This window comes from Oryzias latipes, chromosome 6, assembly GCF_053564925.1.
Source record: "Oryzias latipes strain Hd-rR chromosome 6, Olatipes_Hd-rR_3.1".
Taxonomy (NCBI): domain Eukaryota; kingdom Metazoa; phylum Chordata; class Actinopteri; order Beloniformes; family Adrianichthyidae; genus Oryzias; species Oryzias latipes.
The window spans coordinates 22272395-22290715 of record NC_136242.1 but is presented as its reverse complement, the minus strand read 5'-3'; the positions used below and the strand labels follow the sequence as shown (position 1 = coordinate 22290715).

Sequence of the window (18321 nt, the reverse complement as noted above, 5' to 3'; positions counted from 1 at the left end):
AACTGTAGAAATGTGGCATCCATAGAGAAGAGTACAAGCAAAACTGCAAAAAAGGAATCTTAAAGTAAAAAGATCCTTGTCTTTTTTTCTGTCTTAAGAAAAATAATCTTATTAAAAGAAGTTTTTTGATCTTATATATGATCTTAGTTTGATGAAACATGTCTTAGTGACATTAAGTTCTTTCTTGCAATAAGAAGTCTTGGCAAAATCATTCCACTTACCCCATTGGCAATTATTTTTTTTTTAAATCTGTCAAATTTAAAAGGTTTTGACTAATTTCTAAAGGCTCTTTTTGCAGTCTTGACAATCTTTTTTTGTTTCCACCATGACCTGCAGAAAATAGCTAGATAAATGAATACATTTAATGTTCCAGCATTGAAGCTCTGCCACTTTAGATTTATTTATCTTGCCTTGTTGAATTTCAAGATATTTAGTCAAATAGCTGAAATCAATGAGTTTAACTTGATAAAATTACATAACAGGAAGTGTTGAGTAGAAACACAAAACAGCATGTTGACATGAACCTTTCTGCTCTTGTTCCTTGGAGGTTTCACCAAAATTCAATGAACTGTTTCACAACACTTGCTCTTTCAATCCTGTGTGCTTAACATCAAGTAACTGAAACCAGGTGAATTCACCGGACAGATGTTAACAGTGTAGTAGCCTCCATTCCATCCAGTTTAAAACAACCCTACATTACTTGAATAAGAAGAGATCTTAGGAATGTCGATAATAAAGATTTATTTGTGATGCAAAAATGTGCATGAAATAGATCACAGTCCTTAGGCTCTGGGCAGATGACGTCTTTATTCTGGTGGGACAAGCTCAGACCATAGATGAATAAACTCCAGAGCCTAGACGCCAGTCCTTCCTGGGACATAGTATCAGTCCAGGTGGAGAATCGGGCAGAATGCAGGGAGACAAACATCCATGAATTTACAAGCGCAAATATGTTTGTGATTGGCTGAGAAACAAGTTAATTTAGTAATTGGTTTAGAATGAAGGCTTAATGGATGAGTGTAGAATGAGAGCAGCAATATCCATAACTATTCTGAGGTGAACCTTTTTAATCCTAACAAATTTCTTTGATATTCTGGGTTAAACACAATCACTCCGATGTTTTTCCGCTCTGCTGCTTACTGTACAACAGATGCTTTGTTTTGTGACCTCGGACCAGCCAAGATGACCACAGAGCTGGAAAAGTGGCTCCAGATGAGCCTAATTCAAACCAGCGGGTCACATGACCACACCATCTGTCCATTCACAGAGTGGTCACTGGTTGTTAGCTCACAGAGAATCTTTAGGAAGGCTGTATCACCAATCATCTTGCTGAACACTGATCACTTAACCCTGTGCATTCACATCACAACCAGTTTGCCTTTGTTTCCATCTATGATAGAGACATGTAGACAAAAAAACTACCAGTATTCTCATTTGAAAGTCCCTGTGCAGCTAAATGACTATTTGTTATTTTTTGTCAACAAAGGTAGCAATGCTGTTGACTCCTATTTATTTTGCAAGAAAAATACCCATTAGATTATGTGACAGACACGTTAGCCTGCCTAAGATCTGCTGTCATCACAGTGTTGATCCAGCTGATCTGAATTTACCTGAGCTCAACTCTAATCTCTCAAAAGCCCATTCATCTGCGCCTGCTTCAAGTAGCTTTGGGACAGACAGAGAGCAGGAATAGTGGAGTCAGGCGGGGACAGCCACTTGCCTTAAAGCACTACTGCGCGCACAGTCAGCCAAAATAACCTCTAACCCTAATCCATGAGCTGTCTGCACATCAACCCTTTGTCGTCCTAAATTAGAAGAAAAGGCTACATCATACGGTTTTTACTGTTGGAATAATAACTTTAGTTGAAAATTTTCACGCTAGTTTTTTTATCAGCCATTTCTGTATCAGTTCGCTCCATTATAAATGGGGAATTGCTGAAAAGCACTTTATAGTTCCATTTAGAATGCTTTTAATAGAAAATGTAAAAAAAAGAAAGAAAGAAAGAAAAGCGTTTTTATGTTATTAGATTTGCTTATTTGTTTCATTTTTTCATTTTATAAGTTCTACCCCATCATGTTTGATGTACTCTTTTGTAAAGCTTATTTTCTGCTCTGTTGTTTGCGTTTACTGTAGCTGTATATAATAAAACTTTTTGGTATTCTGTCCATCCATTGCAGTCTAACAGCTGTTTGTGATCTTTAATATTGTTGCCTTACAAATGTGATTTATGAACGGAAACAGCTGGGTTTTAAAAAGGATTCCAATTATAGCTGCCAAAAACAAACAAAGAAAAGAAATGTTTTTAAAGATTTGATTATTGTGTTTTAGACACAAAATGATGCCACTGGACCCAACGTTTCCATCAAGGACATCCAAAACTTTTTTGGGTTGGTGCTGGGCCCTTAAAATGCCTCAAAATGTACTGCAGGTTTTATAAATACTTGTAAATTAATTGCTAAAGTGAGTATTTGTATGATCTATGAAATATGTTAAAAGAAATTCCATTCTGGGAATGAATGGGGATGAGAAAAACCATATTGATTTATAGCTGCGTCACCGATGTTTGTGTATTTCTTTGAACTAGGACAGTTGATAATAGAAAAAAAAGAAATCCCTGTCAGAGGCCATCGTTTGCGTACTTGGTTAATTCCCAGAAAGTCCACATGTGGAAGCAGACCTGGTTTTGTTGAATTTGTCTGAGATTTCACTCTTTTGTTTGCTATATTGATCCCAAGTGCAAACACAGAAAAACAGATTAGTGTAAAGACTAGACTAGAAGAAAATTCAACCTATAACTCTGTCAATGTTCTCATTTAAATCAATGATCCCCACAGAATTCAGCGTAAATTGCAGATTTACTGAGTCATATTGTGAAAGTCTGTGAAGATTAAATGCTCAGTACTGCAAACGCTTTTCCTGTGACCGACACCCAGACAGACACACAAACAAGGCCAACGTTCAGCGCAACGTTAGGTCAATGTTGGTTAAAGTATCACTTAGCATCAGTGTACACTTCAGGCAGGTCAACATCTTGACACTTTCAAAGAGGAGGATAAATTAAAGGAAGGAGGCGATCAGTCTTCAGAGCTGCTGACTCGTGCTGGGAACCGCATCAAACATGAGGATTGTCAGCCTAGTGAGTGCACTTTTCATGCTTTCTGGTGCATTTTTGTTCAATCTTAAAACGTTTCTAAAAACATTTCCCTGTAGGGCCCAGACCCATCTTTGGCATATCGACCAAATTTGATGCCTGAAACAAAAGAAAAGGAAGACTACAGAAACTTTAAGGTAATAAAATGTCAACTTTGGAACATGCTCTTTTCATTTTCTATCGTTGCCATTTGGAAAATACAATTCTATGTAATTCAAGTAAGATGGTTTGGGAGAAAATGCAATTACGTTGAATGTTACAGATTTTTAAAACAACTTCTGATGCAAATGATCTACTTTAAATAGTTTCAGCTTCATTTGTTTTTACTTGATTGAAAGATTGAGCTTTTTTCAAATGTACTTTAAAGACTTAAATGAGTTTTATTTAATGCAAATGAACAATTTTCTTTTTTTTTCTTTAATTAATTACAAACAACATGATAGATCATCATGGCTAACACTTTAGAAAGCTTTCCTGTGTTGGAAAAACAGCAGCAAATACTTCCTCTGAACTTTTCCAGACTGGGAGTCTGTTTGACCGAGTCTACAACACGTACAAACTGATGCACACGCACCAGACGCTGGATTTTGTCAAACAAAAGGTGAGTGAAGAAGAAGAAGAAGAAGAAAAGCAGCAGCTAAACCTCTAAATTGACCAACAAAATCGATTGTTATATAATTTCTCACCTGATGACCATATCAACCTGTCCAAATGACCTTGCTGACTCAAGGCCAAGGGAAGAGTTAGCGGAAAACGTTTGTATAAAACATTGTTTACTGGTAATTAACCCAGATTTTACTTTTATAAAACTAATTTCAACCAAAGAAAGATTTTGACTGAAAACAGCCTTTTTAAAGCTCATATTTCAAAAGAACATTCCAATTAAATATCTTATTATTTTGTGTACATTACTATAATTAGCCATGAACTGAAGTAGATTGATGTTTACTGTTTTTGATCGGAAAGTTGACCAAATGATGATTTTTTTCCTTAAACCACCTAAAATGGGAAATGTGCAAACTCATTTCTCATCTCTGCAGCACTCTGAATGGAGCAGCTGCAACCGCACTCAGATGAGCATGATGGACGCCATCGTGTCTCTGGACCAGCTGGTTGACGAGTCGGATCCGGACGTGGACTTCCCAAACTCTTTTCACGCCTTTCAGACGGCTGAAGGCATCCGGCAGGCACACCCAGACAAAGGTGCCCTGCAGGAACACAGGATGCAAGCTCGTCATGTGAGAACGGTGAAGAACTTGTGGTGTCTGCTCCTCCTCAGACTGGTTCCAGCTGGTGGGCCTGATCCATGATGTTGGAAAGATCTTAGCTCTGTGGGATGAACCACAGGTGATTTTTTTTTGTAAAAGCATGAAATTGTGATATTCTTAAAGAATGTATTCCTAGAATGTTATCTCTGCAGTGGGCTGTAGTGGGGGACACTTTTCCTGTGGGCTGCGAGTTTCAAAACTCAATCGTGTTCAGATCCAACTCTTTCCAGGATAATCCAGATGATAAAAACCCTGCATACAGGTGACATTTCCAATTCAATTGTTCACTCTGACTTTGTGGTTTTAAAAAGAAATCTGCTTACACAAACAAAACTTCATTAACATATTGATGCAGAATTGATCTTGTATTGTGTAATTCTTAGGACCAAATATGGGATCTACGAACCAAACTGTGGACTTGACAACATATACATGTCCTGGGGCCACGATGGTAAACAAAACAAAAAGTCAAACACTGATGTCTGGACTTTGAGAATAAAAAGAAAAATGACCTTGCTTTTTGTTCCTTTATTGATTTATGTTTTTATCTTCAGAATATCTTTACAGAGTTCTGATGAAAAACAAGTGTTCTGTCCCAGAAGAGGTGAATGAATGAGATTTTTATTTATACTAGTGAAGCTGCACAGCTGAAGTGTGTGAAGTTGCCGTCACAAACGTTTTTCTTTTGTTTCCTGTCAGGGGCTGTACATGATCCGCTACCATTCTTTCTATCCCTGGCACTCGAATGGAGATTATATGCACCTGTGCAATGAGAAGGACCTGCAGATGATGCTGTGGGTCCAAGAGTTCAAGTGGGTATCTTCTATATTTACGCTCTCATACCTCTATGATGTGACATAAAGAAATAAAATAATCTCTTTTTGCAGTAAATTTGACTTGTATACAAAAACCACCGATCTGCCGGACGTGGATACCCTGAAGCCTTACTACCAGTCGCTGATCGACAAGTACTGTCCTGGAATACTTCAGTGGTGAAGCAGCAGGAGGCGCTGATGACAGAAATCATCACATTCTGTAATACTTTTAAAGTATTAGTTTAAAAAAAAAAACAGCTAAAGCTGGACTTAACGCTTTCTGTACACATAAATTATAATATCCCTGTTGACACTAATTTCTAGAGGAAGTGAGTCTCCCGATTGAATGCAACTTGTGCTGTAATACATGTATGATCATGAAGAACTGGAGAATGATGCATGCTGGGAAACATTTTTACTTTATTACAAAAATTTTAAAAAAGCATACAGTCTGTGGTCTTTTTTCCTAGAAATGTAAAAGATTTAGAAATGAAAGTGCTTAATTTTTAGTTCAGTACAGCAAAACACATGATAGTGTAGAAAACCCATCACAACCAGTGGATCTGGAACCTCAATGTTCTGCTTTCATTCTTGGTTCTTTCACTCCGGGTCTTCAGTGCTCCAAGCAGAGGAAGCTGGGGTCCTGATCTTATTTTAGAGGATAGTAAGAGGTGCAGGTTAGTGTAGCTGTGCAAAATGCCAGAAAGGCGTCTGATGAGGAAACACTTGGAATTTACAAAGCAACCTCTTTGGCTTGAACAAGCTGGAATTTCCAACACGGGTAAAAGTTTACGGCTTTTTTAAAAACTTTCATCAAGCATCTTGTCCTCTTCCACCTCCTCTTCTTCCTCAGAATTATCATCAACAAGGTCGTTCCCCTCCTCTTTGTCATCTTCAACATCTTCATCCCTGCAGCTCACATCGTCCTCCTCTTCCTCATAGTCTGCTTGTTCAGTTTCTTTTTGGTCTTCTAAAAGCCTGTCTGCGTCGTCGGCTGTGTCGGGTTTGGTGGTAGTAGTATCAGGATTAATCAGAGAGGCTCCTTGGGAGCTTCGGTTTCTGTTTCGCAGTCCCTGAAGCAGACAGAAGGTGGCACTGCAGGCCATGAGGGTCCATATGAGTGTGTGAGCAGGAACGCCTCTGACTTGAGAGCGCAGCCATCTCACAGCCTGGGCAGCATTTGAGTTAGACAAACGGCGAGAAGAGGATTTGTCCTAAAAAGAATAAATCAATAACAAATTAAGAGCATGTATACAACTTTCCAAAAATTGTGTTTTTGGTGATGGAGAAAAAAGGAAAGAAGATTAGCTCAAAGTAGCATTTTTGAGTATTTCTTTATTCCAATCATTGTAAATCAGAAGCAGATGAAAAAAGTTGGAAAAAAGAAAAGGTGAATTTGTTCTGAAGAAAATACACAAGCTCCTTGTTCCGCTCCATTCTGATGCATCCAGTTGCATCCATAATAATTGGATTTATCTGCGCTTTTCCAGACGCTCAAAGCCCTTTCATTCACTCCTCATTCATACCTGGAGATGGTAGAGGCGTGGCTGCCAGTTCGCCCCTCTGACCATCACTGGGATCATTCATGCTGGTAGGCAGTAGCATTAAGGGTCTTGCCATTGAAGTAAACCCTCCAGGAATCGAACCCTGGATACCTGTGCGGCAGCCCTTTGCCCCATCAACTGAGCTGCCCAGCCACTTGCAGACAAGTAGATTTATGTTTGTCTTTGTGCGAGCTGGTGTCTGGCTCAAAACTGTGCGGCTTCATAGCTCCAATATTGCTCGTCATTTTTGTTCCACCGGTGGTGTTAGCTTGGGGTTGTGAGGGGCTGTAAGCTAGCAGGAGAGCATGTAAACAGAGAGCTCTCAGTTACAGAAATGAGAAAGGTGGTGTGGTTGCTCCATGCCAACTGTGCTTCCCACAACTTAAGAGGGGAATTTCCAATGAACTATTGCTGCCCTGCAGAAACTATGTACTAAAAATGACAGGTTTACAAAAAAGAAAAAGAAAAAAAAAACTCACCTTCAGTCCATATTGGTTGAGCATGCCGTCCAGAAAGGTGTTGCCCAGGTGCACTGTGGGATAAAACTCCTCATCATAGACTCTCCTCCACCATCGCTGTGGGGAAGAGCTGTCAGGAGTACAAAGATCAGGTTTTTACCTGAAGTACGATACATACATTTCTTATTTGCATTTATTTTCATAACTTCATATTTCAAGTAAAGATCAATTTATTTGTAAGATTTAATTCTAAAACCAGTTCTGTTTGGTTAAGACAGTCAGATGTACACAATGAGAGACTTAAACCAAAGATTGACACTTTAACAGTAAAAATATAAATTCTTATGATAAAAACTAATAGAAAAGATTATTTCTGATTAAAGAGTAGCAAAAACTTGCTTGAATATAAAATGTTTACAGGAATTTGATAAATTACTGTTGCATTTTTTAAGTGAAGATCAATCTGAAATTGATTGATTTTTGTAATCTACATTACAACAAGAAGGATGCTGTTTTTAATCTGAACTGTCACTTTTTGCCCTCCCTAAAAAATGAAGTTTCTGGGAAGTTTTTCAGTTCTGACTGTTGGTACAGCCAGTAGTTCATCTTTTTACACAACCCAACTTAACAATCTGCCAGTTTGTGGGGCAACATTGCAGCTACAGAAATGATCCATGCCCGCTCGTACCAGGCGCAGTAACTCAGTTGGCCTGTCGGGGCTCGTACACTTATTTAGCAATGGTTTCCATAACTTTTCCAGAACCTTCCACAGAATTTCCAAAACCAAAAATAAATAGACTATTATAGTCTGTGCCGCTGAATCAAACCAAAACACATATTGATACATCCAAGTTTGTCTGGCTTGCCGTTAAAATTGCAGCTGTCATATGAACAGCCGTTTGTGTTGGTGACTTTTCAAAAGCTTTACAGAAGACTTTTCACAAACTTTTCAAGGACCTAGCAATTGCATTTTCAATTTCCAAAACTTTTCCAGGTTTTTCCTGACCGTACGAACACCAGGCTGTACAGCTTTTTAAACTACATCCGTCTTCAAAATTGACCTTGAGGCAATACTGAGATTTGTGCTGAATGTCCCAATTCTTTAAAGAAAGGCAGAAGTCCCTCAGCCTAAAGACCTGCCGGTGAGCACTGACCCGTCAGCCTTCGGTTCAGTAAACCAGTATCTGTAGCGGTGGGCTCGGATGTAGGCGGGAGGCTGCAGGTGAAACGGATACTTGGTCACATCTGTCTGGATCAGCTCGATCACTGCAGAGCACAACGGTAGGAAAACTTTAATAGAGAAACAGAGACAACAATGAAGCGTTTCAGGTGGAAATGAAGCGTCTCCAATGGATTAAAAGGTTAAGGAAACTTGCATCTTTCTTTAAATATCATTGATAGCTAATGGAAAAGGCCTGTTTTGCTGTTTTTAACTTAGAAACATCAATATTAAATTCACTTAAATAAAATAAACCGGTTCGGTTAGCATTTTTTTGCTTGCATGAGAATAGAAACTGCAGCTCTCAGCGTTCTCCCACCGTCTCTTTTTCCTTGCAGCAGTCTGTATATCAAGCTGGTGAACCACGGGGACTGAGTATGAGGCCCCACGGCTGCAAACCACATTTGCCAGTCAAGTCTGGGCTGATGTGGAGTCACCACGGGAGGAGGCGCGGTCATGTTCCCTGGCTTGTACATGAACTCAATCTCCTAGAAGGTCAAAAGGAAATACTTGGAGCTGTAAACATTTGGCAGGCGGTGGAAGAGTGCAGTGTTTTTTCCCCACCCACCGTCCACGTGACTCCGTCGCTACTCCCCTCGATGACCACTTCTGGCCTCCCACCAACTCCGGTCATTCTTCTGAACAGGCCGTAAGAATTCACCAACTGGTAGCGATCTACCAAGTCGTAGGCTTGACGCACTCCAGGCCAAAGTCTGGCGTTGGAGTCATACTCAATGTAGGTGAACGGCACCTGGAGGACAGATTTTAATCAGGAGTGATCGCTGGTTCAATTCCAAAATATAATTTAATCTCGATGAAAACGTACCAGACTGATGGAAAACACGGAAGCAGTCGCAGTAGCAACCAACGTCCACTGGATCATCCTCCAAAACCTCCTCAGGAAGCCGGAGACGCACGCACACCTGAACACCAACACCACACATGCATCCACGCAACTCCAAGATGCAAAGCCAAAACATGCGAGAAGAAGACGTGCGTACCTGAACATGGAGGTGACCATCTCCCAGGTGAGGGAAAGGACGCCGATCCAGACACAGGGGATGGTGACGGTCTTCAGAAACTGGTTAAACTGGTGGAACGTGAACGCTGCAAAAAACAACAACACAACTGTTTGCATTTACAAGACCATGAGGGATAATGTGAACGAAAACACGGCAGAATTCTGGGTGAAACATCCAAACCTGTCCGGGATAAGACATGATTCTTGGTTGCATCCACCTGCAAGTCAAAACAAACGATTGTCCCAAAGATGACGAGAGACCAGACCCCCAACTCCACCAGGTAACACAGCCACGACTGCAGCTTCGAGCCTGAGTAGAGACACACCAACAAGAACTACATTTAGTTTGGAGAAAAAGGCCAAACAGAAATTCTACCTCTACCCCTCTAATAGTAGGGGAAAGGGCGCTATTTTAAGGGTGGCGCATAGTGACTTTTGACTGTGTATCCCTTCCACTGCGAGGGTGATCGAGTGAGGAGAAACACATTTCTTCACGTGGGGGTTGTTCTGAAGCACAGAAGTTTACTTTCTGATGTAAGTAAGCATTTTTGTTTTGGCATGACCTTTTCAAATTTTAAAAATCGATGTTATGTATTTTCCGAGCGCAAATGTAGCTCACCGGCGACTAGTCAGGATGTCATCGAGGGGGTAGTGTCGTCCGAATTTTAATTTTTCCATAACTCTCCACTTAGAGGGCTAAATGTAGGAGCCGACGTGGGTAGAGGAAGAATTCATATTTGGCCAAAAATCTTCTGAAAAGAATCAAAGTGTTTCAGCTTCATGGGTGATGATGTTGCTCCTCTGGCATCAGGAGCCATCTTTGTAGCTTCTTACCGTTGATCTGATCCTTCAGTTTGTCTCTCCTGCACAGCCAGAAATACACATGCTGATCATCCAGCAGAGACAAGCAAAGGGCCAGCGTCAGCAGGTTGAAGAAGTTGTAGTTTCCAGACAAAATGATGAGAACTTGAAGCAGCACCTGTGCAGGGAGGGGCACACAGGATTTATCTGCTTTGCTCTGTGCGGTATAGGTCAAATAGAAATGAGCACTTCGGGTTCTGTTCACCTGCGTGTAAAACGCTCCAAGTCTCAGCCTGCGTAACGGACTGAAGAACAGCACAGGAACAGCGATCTCTATGACAAAGGTTACCACCACACTCAGCTTCTGCCACCAAACTGGCAACTGGTGGGCAAACCAGGCCAGGGGGGTTGGGATGCACTGAGTTTCATAGTGATACGTCAAAGCTGTTCACCACAAAAACAAATGCAAAGGAGAAAATGAGCAGTCACTACGGATAGCAGGTTAACTTTAACATTTGTTTTAAAGAAAAAAAAAACATTTTGGAAACAATGAAAGACCCACTCAGATGAAATATCAGGTCTTTGATGTTTTAACATGGCATTTTTCCTCATAATGGGGGGCATATATAAAGAAAATTAAGCATAAAAGTATTTTTTTGTATTCAAATTGTTGTAAATTGAGAGGGGGTAAGAAAAAAATGCCATTTATCAAAGCTTGTAGATGAGACGTAGCTGCTACAGTCGACGGTTCACAAGCTCCCTGTGGCAGCTCCATTCCCATGCTTCCACTTGTAGACAAATAGATTCCATTCAGTTTTACTTATATAGGCCAATATTACAACAAAGCTGTCTCAACAGGATTCAGATCCATGTACGTCTTCATTTTCCTCATCTGAGCTGGCATCTGCTGAAAACTGTACAGCTGGATACTGTACAGTTTTAAACTCCAAAGTACACATTGTACAACATTATTTTTTTGTCCGGGTAATGTTAGGTTGGGGTTATGAGGGGCTGTAAGCTGGCGGGAACGATTGCAAGCTGGAATTAACATTTACAGATGTTAATTTCAAATGATCTACTGCTGCTTTGTAGAAAGAATGTCCTAGAAAACTGCAGATTTTTTTCTTTTTTTAGATACATTTGAAATCATCATAAAGACAACTGGGAACGCTTTCAGAACAGATCAAAAGATGAGCGGAGTGGGACTTTGCCCCATCATGGAATATAACTACACATACCTGTGAGGCCCCACCATGTAGGACATCTGGACGTGAGTTTGACCACGCCAGAGGCAAACATCAGTCTGAAGAGCAGCCAGCGGACCAGCCAAAAAGTCACTCCATCGTGCTCCCTAAACACTCTCGGCCCGCTGAAAGATGTCAGGGGAGCCACAAGGATGCAGAGGAACCCCGTCTCCAGCAGGAGGTTGTCCCTAAGGAGTGAGGAAGATGGCAAAAATAAAAATAAAAATAAAAAATGAAGCAACAGCAGCTCTATGAAAACACAGACACAAGTCAGAGTTTGTAGAGGTGGTTTTAATTAAAACACAAATATGACACTTTTGTTGAACACTCACCACTGGAAGTAGAGAAAAACCTGGCCCACCTGACACAAAAGCACGTGTTCAGTCTAAGACAATAAAAAAAATGGCTGGCATAGAAACGGGCAGAGCGACCGGACGCACCTGGTACAGGGAGAGGTACAGCGTCCACAGGCAGAAAAACACCAGGCTGTGTCGGAGAGCCTCGAACAACGTGGCGGCCAGGCTGAGAGCAGCTCCCGCGAGGCACAGCAGCTCCATGGCGGTGTGGGTGTCCAGGCCGAGCCAAGGTCCCAGCCACAGCAGGGTGGGAGAGGACAGCAGCTGCTCCAGCAGGGGCTTCCCGCTGTAGCGCAGCTGCCAGCGGGCCGGCAGCAGACCCTCATTCCCATAGAGACCTGCACAAAACAACCATGAAACTTCCTCCAAAAAAAACAGACGCAACTTTGTTTATAGTCGGAGTCTTACTTTATAAACGCTTTCCTAATCGGTTAAAGTTTCTAAACAGGCTGAGACTAAACGTAAACACAAACTAATTTGATGTTCCACCTTTAATTTAATTTAATATTGCCAAACAGAACAGCCAAACTTCCAGGCGGCTGTGTCAAAAACCAAGCTAGCAGGCTAACCTGCAGCGCGCGCGGTAGCGTTATCCTCACCTGGTACTTGCACGTACAAGGAGACAAAAGCAACCATGTAGATGACCGCCACGCACCAGAGGAACATGCGGCGTGGCAGGGTGACTTCCCCCATGGCTGACTCTACCTCAGTTAGTAAAATGTCACTTCTAAATATCCTCGAGGAAGGGAAGAAGCTGGAGTCTGGAAGTGGTTTCCCGTAGCGGGTCGGAAGACACGTATGTGGTGGTGGAAGGAACAGTTCCCCTAAAAGGCCACTAGATGTCACTGTTGCTCTTTTTAATATGTACTCTAGTTTTAAAAACGTGTGCTGCATTCAATGCCTATGGGGAAAAAAGAACGTCACACATTTTCCTTGCTCTTCATCTTTAAAAAAAAACGTATGAGCGGGCATTTTGGCTTTTAGAGACAATTTTAAGTGACAACATTGTCTTTTACTGAATTTTTAAATTGTATTTTCAACATTTGTCTTTGATTGTTCTTTTGTTGACGAAGTTGTAGTTTTCCGTTTATGACAAGACCATACATTAAACATGATTCTCAATTCCTTGAAATTACTTTGTTTCTGCTTTAAAACAAATATACCCCACACATTCTCTTTAATTTAACTTTAACCAATTTACGTTTACATAATTTCTAACTACATTTGATGCAACTGTAATATAGAAAAGAATAAACATATATATTGAATTTCATAAACTTGACTACAATTGTCTAAGATTTCTTTCAATCCTTGCAATTTACTTTTCATTTCATGAGAAATGGCCAGTGTCCAGTAGATAAAACCAGTCAAGATAGCAAGTGTGTTAAAATACTCAAGAAGAAAGAAATGTGAAGTCTTCTAATAGTAATTTTTACTTATATATTCATAAAAAAAGTAATCAAAAGCTTTAATGCACTTGGTTTAAATTGGGTTTATTGTGCAATTATTTAGGCAAGCATACAGTAATGGCAGTAAGAAGTAGCGTGCTGCTATCGAAAAAAAAATAATGCAAATATTTACATTCAAGTTTTAGATACCAGCATAGCAAAGCAATTTTAGATGATCACATAAACAGAAAAAGTACCACTAAATTAGACACTGAATTAAATCCCATTTATTTAGAATTTTTATGTACAGGCTAAACAAGCAGTAGGATTCTGTAACAGTATGCTACAAAAATACTCAAATCTGGTCTTGGAGAACATTTACACCCTATTTTAGATGGCACAGACACACAAAAAAGATCTTTGTTACAGTGCAGGACATTGGAGATGAAGACAACAGCAGCAAGACTCTTAAGATGAACACAAGTACCAAAGCAACAGCATTGAGGTTTGGAGGAAGGATCATTTGGGAAATGCAGAGCAAGCAAAAAGCTGTTTTAGTACCAAACTCCAAACTTAACAGTTTAAATAACATCCCAATCTTCATCCATGAAATTGGACTGGTTTCTCCAATAAAACAAACCCCTATTTGAAATTCTACCCAACCACTCACTATATTAAATAATCTGAATTTATATGAAACAGTGATTATGCAACTAGTTTTTTATTTTAGCATGAGGGCAAAATAGTTATTTTTTTAGTAACAAAGTTACATGTCAACATACTTTTGAAATGGAAAAGAAAAATCATATTTTGTTACAATTTATGTTCATGGCTGCAGTCTGTCTTTTTATTTTAAAGTTGCCAAAGTTAAAAAAAAGTATGAATCTGCAACACCATCACTAGACGATGAGAAATACTGTGCCAATAATAAGGAAGCTCATTTCCCAATAAAATCCATCAAGTTTCAGCTAAAAAAAAAAAAAAAAAACAGGACACCATCACTTTAAACAACAAATTGGACCAAGTGTCATAGAGATGAATGGAATCATTTGATCAAGTGACAATTTAAGGAGGAATTCTTCTTAAGCAACACTATATAAAAATAAATACTTGTCTTGGCAGATGTAATTTGATTACTTGGCTGTCCCTTTACATGTGGCATTAAATCTAATCTTATGTGTAAATGGACAAACTGCTGTCTGGGGTGATCCCAGTCCACACATAAAAAAGATAGCCAATATTTGAACAGTAGGAGATCCATTCTGTTTGGAAGAGAGTAGTTCAATAAAACAACAATAACTTCACATTAGCAGTGGTTCTTTGGCTGGTTTAAACCAAAAGGGTTTAAGAGGCTCCCAGAGTCTTCAAAAACAGAGGCGTGCCGCTCCTTAATGAGAATTCAGTCTGCATGAGTTTGCATCAGTCATCACAAGGTTTCTAAAGCTTTGGAGACACTCTTTTGCATTTTAAGGCAAAAAATGACTTTGATTTGGAAGGGTTGGCTCGAGAGTTTCTCCACCGTTTCACTGTCATGTGGCTCCATCAGCTGAGCTAGTACAACTCAGTCTAATATTTGCTGTAGAACCGGTGACTTCCTGGTCCGTTTCCCTGATGTAGATCACTGCATCCCCACTCACATTTATGAGACACTGACACTGCGGGAGAAACAAAAACAGCAGCATTATCCCACAAACCCCCAAAGAGTTTCAAATGTTTCTATTTATGCTAAACTCTGTGAATGAGTGTAAGGAAGGACCTGGTTCTTGTTTGGATTCTCCATTAAAACACAGTCTTTCATGCTGTAGGAGACCACAGCGTTCCCACCCAGAGCCGCGACGTGAGCTCGAACCATCGCAAACACTTCTGCCACAAATGAATGGAGGAAACCACTGACTCCGCCCTCCTACAGAGGACGCATAAACACACAACATGAAATAATGGCAGCATTCAATTCTAGCTTTTGCCCCCAGCGAAGCTCACACTGTACCTCTCGCAAAGATGTGGTCTCTCGGATAAAAAACATGTTGATAATCCCGACGTATTTGACGATCCGCGTGCCGGGTAGAAAGGAGAGCGGTGTCATCTTCACCACCGACACGGAGCTGCCACCAAACGAGCGGCTGGAGCGAAGCGAACGCGAACGCCCGTCAGTGAGTGGACTGGAGTGCTCCAAGGATGAGACTGTGGTTATAAGACGGGCAAAGCACAGGTGGGAAAAGGAAACGTGAGTGAAGTCCACAACAACAACAACAACAACAACAACAACAAAAAAAACAGAACACAAAAAGAAAACATGAAGAGATCAGAAAAAGAAAAAGAAAAACAACAGCGGGAAGAGTGACAGCTGATATTAGCTTTGAATCACAAAGTAGTATCAGTGTGGAATGATGTGCAAAACATTTGCACAGGCTGAGTCACATTTAAACTTGAACAGTTAAGCCAAAAGTTTCTCAAAATTACACAAGATTCAAGTTTTACAGCAAATGTTTATTAAAAACCCACTCCGATCAAAAGGAATTTTTAGTGGTCTTTTACTCAGGATTATGCTGTTTTTAGACTAAATCAAACAGCTGTCGTTGTCTAGGACATAGTTTCTGCAGAGCAGCAGAAATTCGCCTCTGAGTTGTGGGCAGAACTGTTGGCACAGGGCTTCTCTGCCCCTTTCCTCCACTCCCTGGTGCTGAGAGCTGTCTGTTTACACTCCCTCACAACCCTAAGCTAACGTTCCTGGTGCTACAAAAATGGCAAGCAAAATTTTGCGCCATATCCAGTCGTATCCAGATGACAGCTCAGACGAGGAAAACGAAGGCGTACATGGATCTATTTGTCAGAGAGGGAGCTTGTGGCTTTCTACGTCACCAATACAATCTTTTTTTAAATGTATTTTTTCCTCTGCTCCGCTGAATTTGCTTGGTATTTGTCCTCTATTATCAGAGCAATCGCACAAGAATGTTAAAAACACCAAAAAAACGACTTCCATCGAAGTGGGTCATTAAACAGTTTGCATAAAGACATTTATAAATTGTCTGCTTATGATCAAGAATTCAAATAAACTTTTAAACTGGTTTAAAAAATAAGTAAAAATCTGAATTTGGCTCAACTGCTCATGTGTGGGTCTTTAGTTTCAGGATGACATGAGCGTTCATGCTGTGAGGTGTACGTATGAGACAATCACTTGGAGAGCATGCGTTGCCATGCTTTGTCAACGAAGCAGACAGACAGGAAGACGATGTCTGCAGACAGACAGACAGACCTGGGCACAGCTGTTAACAAAGTGTGAATGCAGTATTTACGGTGGAGGACATGTGGGGAAAGAGGACTTCTTTCTTTCTGCCGTTTGTGAGGCATGGAGACGCACGGGGAAACAGCTATGAGCAGAGCTGAGCACATGGACACGGACCAGAGTGTGAAAGGTGCTCCACTGCAGTTACCTGAGGTGGCTTCCATCCGGACACCACGAACCTTCAGAGCCAGACACTACACATATTGTATGCAGAGGGCTGGAAATCATTGCAGCTCTCGCAGGAAAGCGTTGCACCCAGCCCCACAATAATCACCAACAGTGTGCAGGAAAATGTGATTCGAACATCCCCCCCCCCCCCCCCCCCCCCCCCCCCCCCCCAAGAATTCACACTCAAATAGTGGAAACTGTTCTCGGAATTTTCCAGATGCAAATGCAGAGAAGAGATAAAGGATTTTTAGCGAACTGCTTATCATGCAAGTCTACAGAAGGAGAGAGAAGAAATCATCGTGGTGACTGGGGCTACGGTTGTTTCAAAGCTAAGCAGCTGATTGTGATCTTCCTGAGAAGCGGGGTGTCAACTTTCACACTCCAGCTTGATTTTAAAATGCTCCCCCCTCCCCCCTCCCTCAAACAGCATGCACAGAGGGGTGTGTAAGTGCATATGTCAGCTTGTGCGATTGCTTTGTGAAACCGTGTTCTGTGTTTGCGAGTATGATCACCAGAGTGTGCTAGAGACTGTGTCCTCCTACTTGTCTTAACTGATCCTCGTCTTATGGTGTGAGCTTTCAGCCTAAGCAGCTCTAGCCAGGTGCTGCATCTGTCTGCAAAGGAACCGTAATCAACGGAGGCAGCTGGAGAGAACACACGCAAACACACATACACACACACACACACACACACAAAACAACGTGGACACAGCCCGCACCCGCACATACACAAACGGCATCCAAAATAAAGACAAATCAAAAACAACAATACACAGAAAACGAAGAAACAGAAGATAAAAAAGAACAAAAGTGGATGAGGTTTGGGAGTGGTGCAAGAGAACTGTCAGAGACAAAAGGATGAGAAGTAAAAATAAGGCTGTGTTGTCGTTTTTGGTAGTTGGTAGGTGTGTGAGGGGGCGGTAGGTAGAAGACAAGAAAGCAGACTTACCTCTGGTAGACAAATGAGAACTTTCTGGAACACCTGTCACACAAACAAACAGACGTCCATGTCTAACTTTGTGCATTGCAAAAAATGCAAATTTGCATTTTGGTAACGCCAAATGTAAACGCTCCAAGCATATGGGGTCAAATCAGGATCAGCTTAGCGTGAATGAAAATCTGATAGCAAATTTAAAAAAGTTCTCTTAAAAGTTGAACAGTTTTAAACTCCAAAGTACACATTGTAAATTTGAAGGAAATATTAAAATTGAAAAAAAAAATTATTTGTAAACACTTTAAAGAAATATTGAAAATATTTCAATTTTAAAAATAAATGTATAAATTATATAAAAAATATTTTCAATTTGACAGAACGAGGACTGGCACAGGCAGCACGGTTTTGGAGTGGAAATGACCCCCCCTTATCACGTCTCCTGATGTCAATCAGGTCCGGGTGGCCAATGGGGTCAAAGACCCACCCACACAGAAAATAAAGCACAGCTCAAAAAAACAAACAGTCTGAATTGAAATAGTTAATTTAGGACAGAAAGTGAAAAAAGGAAAAGAAACAAAAAAACAAAAGATGGAAATACAAAAAAAACGCTCTCTTTTCAACATTTCCTTCAAGTTTGAAATATATGTTTTTTAAATGTTCATAAATACTAA

At 40.6% G+C, this 18321-nt stretch overlaps 3 protein-coding genes across 52 annotated transcripts in view; 1 reads left to right on the top strand and 2 right to left on the bottom strand.

Moving 5' to 3' along the window:
- Positions 1 to 2996: 2996 nt before the first annotated feature.
- miox (myo-inositol oxygenase) lies at positions 2997 to 5680 on the top strand. The gene is made up of 10 exons (XM_004069667.5): positions 2997 to 3137; positions 3212 to 3289; positions 3673 to 3753; positions 4193 to 4355; positions 4432 to 4499; positions 4573 to 4682; positions 4804 to 4871; positions 4975 to 5024; positions 5120 to 5232; positions 5308 to 5680. Exons 1-10 carry the CDS (start codon positions 3120 to 3122, stop codon positions 5414 to 5416), a joined length of 858 nt encoding a protein of 285 aa, XP_004069715.1. The 5' UTR covers positions 2997 to 3119; the 3' UTR covers positions 5417 to 5680.
- Positions 5639 to 12725, bottom strand: lmf2a (lipase maturation factor 2a). The gene is made up of 14 exons (XM_004069666.5): positions 12478 to 12725; positions 11963 to 12216; positions 11855 to 11883; positions 11517 to 11710; positions 10544 to 10722; positions 10312 to 10456; positions 9659 to 9787; positions 9458 to 9563; positions 9283 to 9379; positions 9025 to 9207; positions 8776 to 8944; positions 8392 to 8503; positions 7259 to 7367; positions 5639 to 6449 (listed from the first exon to the last, which is right to left on the bottom strand). Exons 1-14 carry the CDS (start codon positions 12569 to 12571, stop codon positions 6036 to 6038), a joined length of 2214 nt encoding a protein of 737 aa, XP_004069714.1. The 5' UTR covers positions 12572 to 12725; the 3' UTR covers positions 5639 to 6035.
- A 630-nt stretch (positions 12726 to 13355) lies between these two features.
- Positions 13356 to 18321, bottom strand: part of c2cd5 (C2 calcium dependent domain containing 5) — a 33766-nt gene continuing 28800 nt past the window's right edge. For 37 of the 50 annotated variants that reach the window (XM_078948771.1, XM_078948772.1, XM_078948773.1 and 34 more), the window contains 5 exons: positions 17666 to 17698; positions 17230 to 17361; positions 15254 to 15447; positions 15023 to 15169; positions 13356 to 14921 (listed from right to left, as the gene is read on the bottom strand). In XM_078948771.1, the coding sequence (XP_078804897.1) occupies positions 14796 to 14921; positions 15023 to 15169; positions 15254 to 15447; positions 17230 to 17361; positions 17666 to 17698 (632 nt within the window). In that variant the 3' untranslated portion in view covers positions 13356 to 14795. Of the gene's footprint in view, positions 14922 to 15022; positions 15170 to 15253; positions 15448 to 16697; positions 17558 to 17665; positions 17699 to 18321 lie in introns of those variants that run through there. The other 13 variants (XM_078948809.1, XM_078948810.1, XM_078948811.1 and 10 more) reach the window with 5 other exon arrangements.

What these genes read in the sequence shown, in the direction of transcription:
- miox (XM_004069667.5), top strand. An exon ending in GATAAAAACCCTGCATACAG is followed by an intron (nt 4,683 to 4,803) that starts GTGACATTTCCA and finishes TGTAATTCTTAG; the next exon opens with GACCAAATATGGGATCTACG. An exon ending in CATGTCCTGGGGCCACGATG is followed by an intron (nt 4,872 to 4,974) that starts GTAAACAAAACA and finishes TTTTATCTTCAG; the next exon opens with AATATCTTTACAGAGTTCTG.
- lmf2a (XM_004069666.5), bottom strand. Translation starts at nt 12,571, where the DNA reads ATGGGGGAAGTCACCCTGCCACGCCGCATGTTCCTCTGGTGCGTGGCG. An exon ending in CTTGTACGTGCAAGTACCAG is followed by an intron (nt 12,217 to 12,477) that starts GTGAGGATAACG and finishes TGTTTTGTGCAG; the next exon opens with GTCTCTATGGGAATGAGGGT. An exon ending in TCAACCAATATGGACTGAAG is followed by an intron (nt 6,450 to 7,258) that starts GTGAGTTTTTTT and finishes TATTCTTTTTAG; the next exon opens with GACAAATCCTCTTCTCGCCG.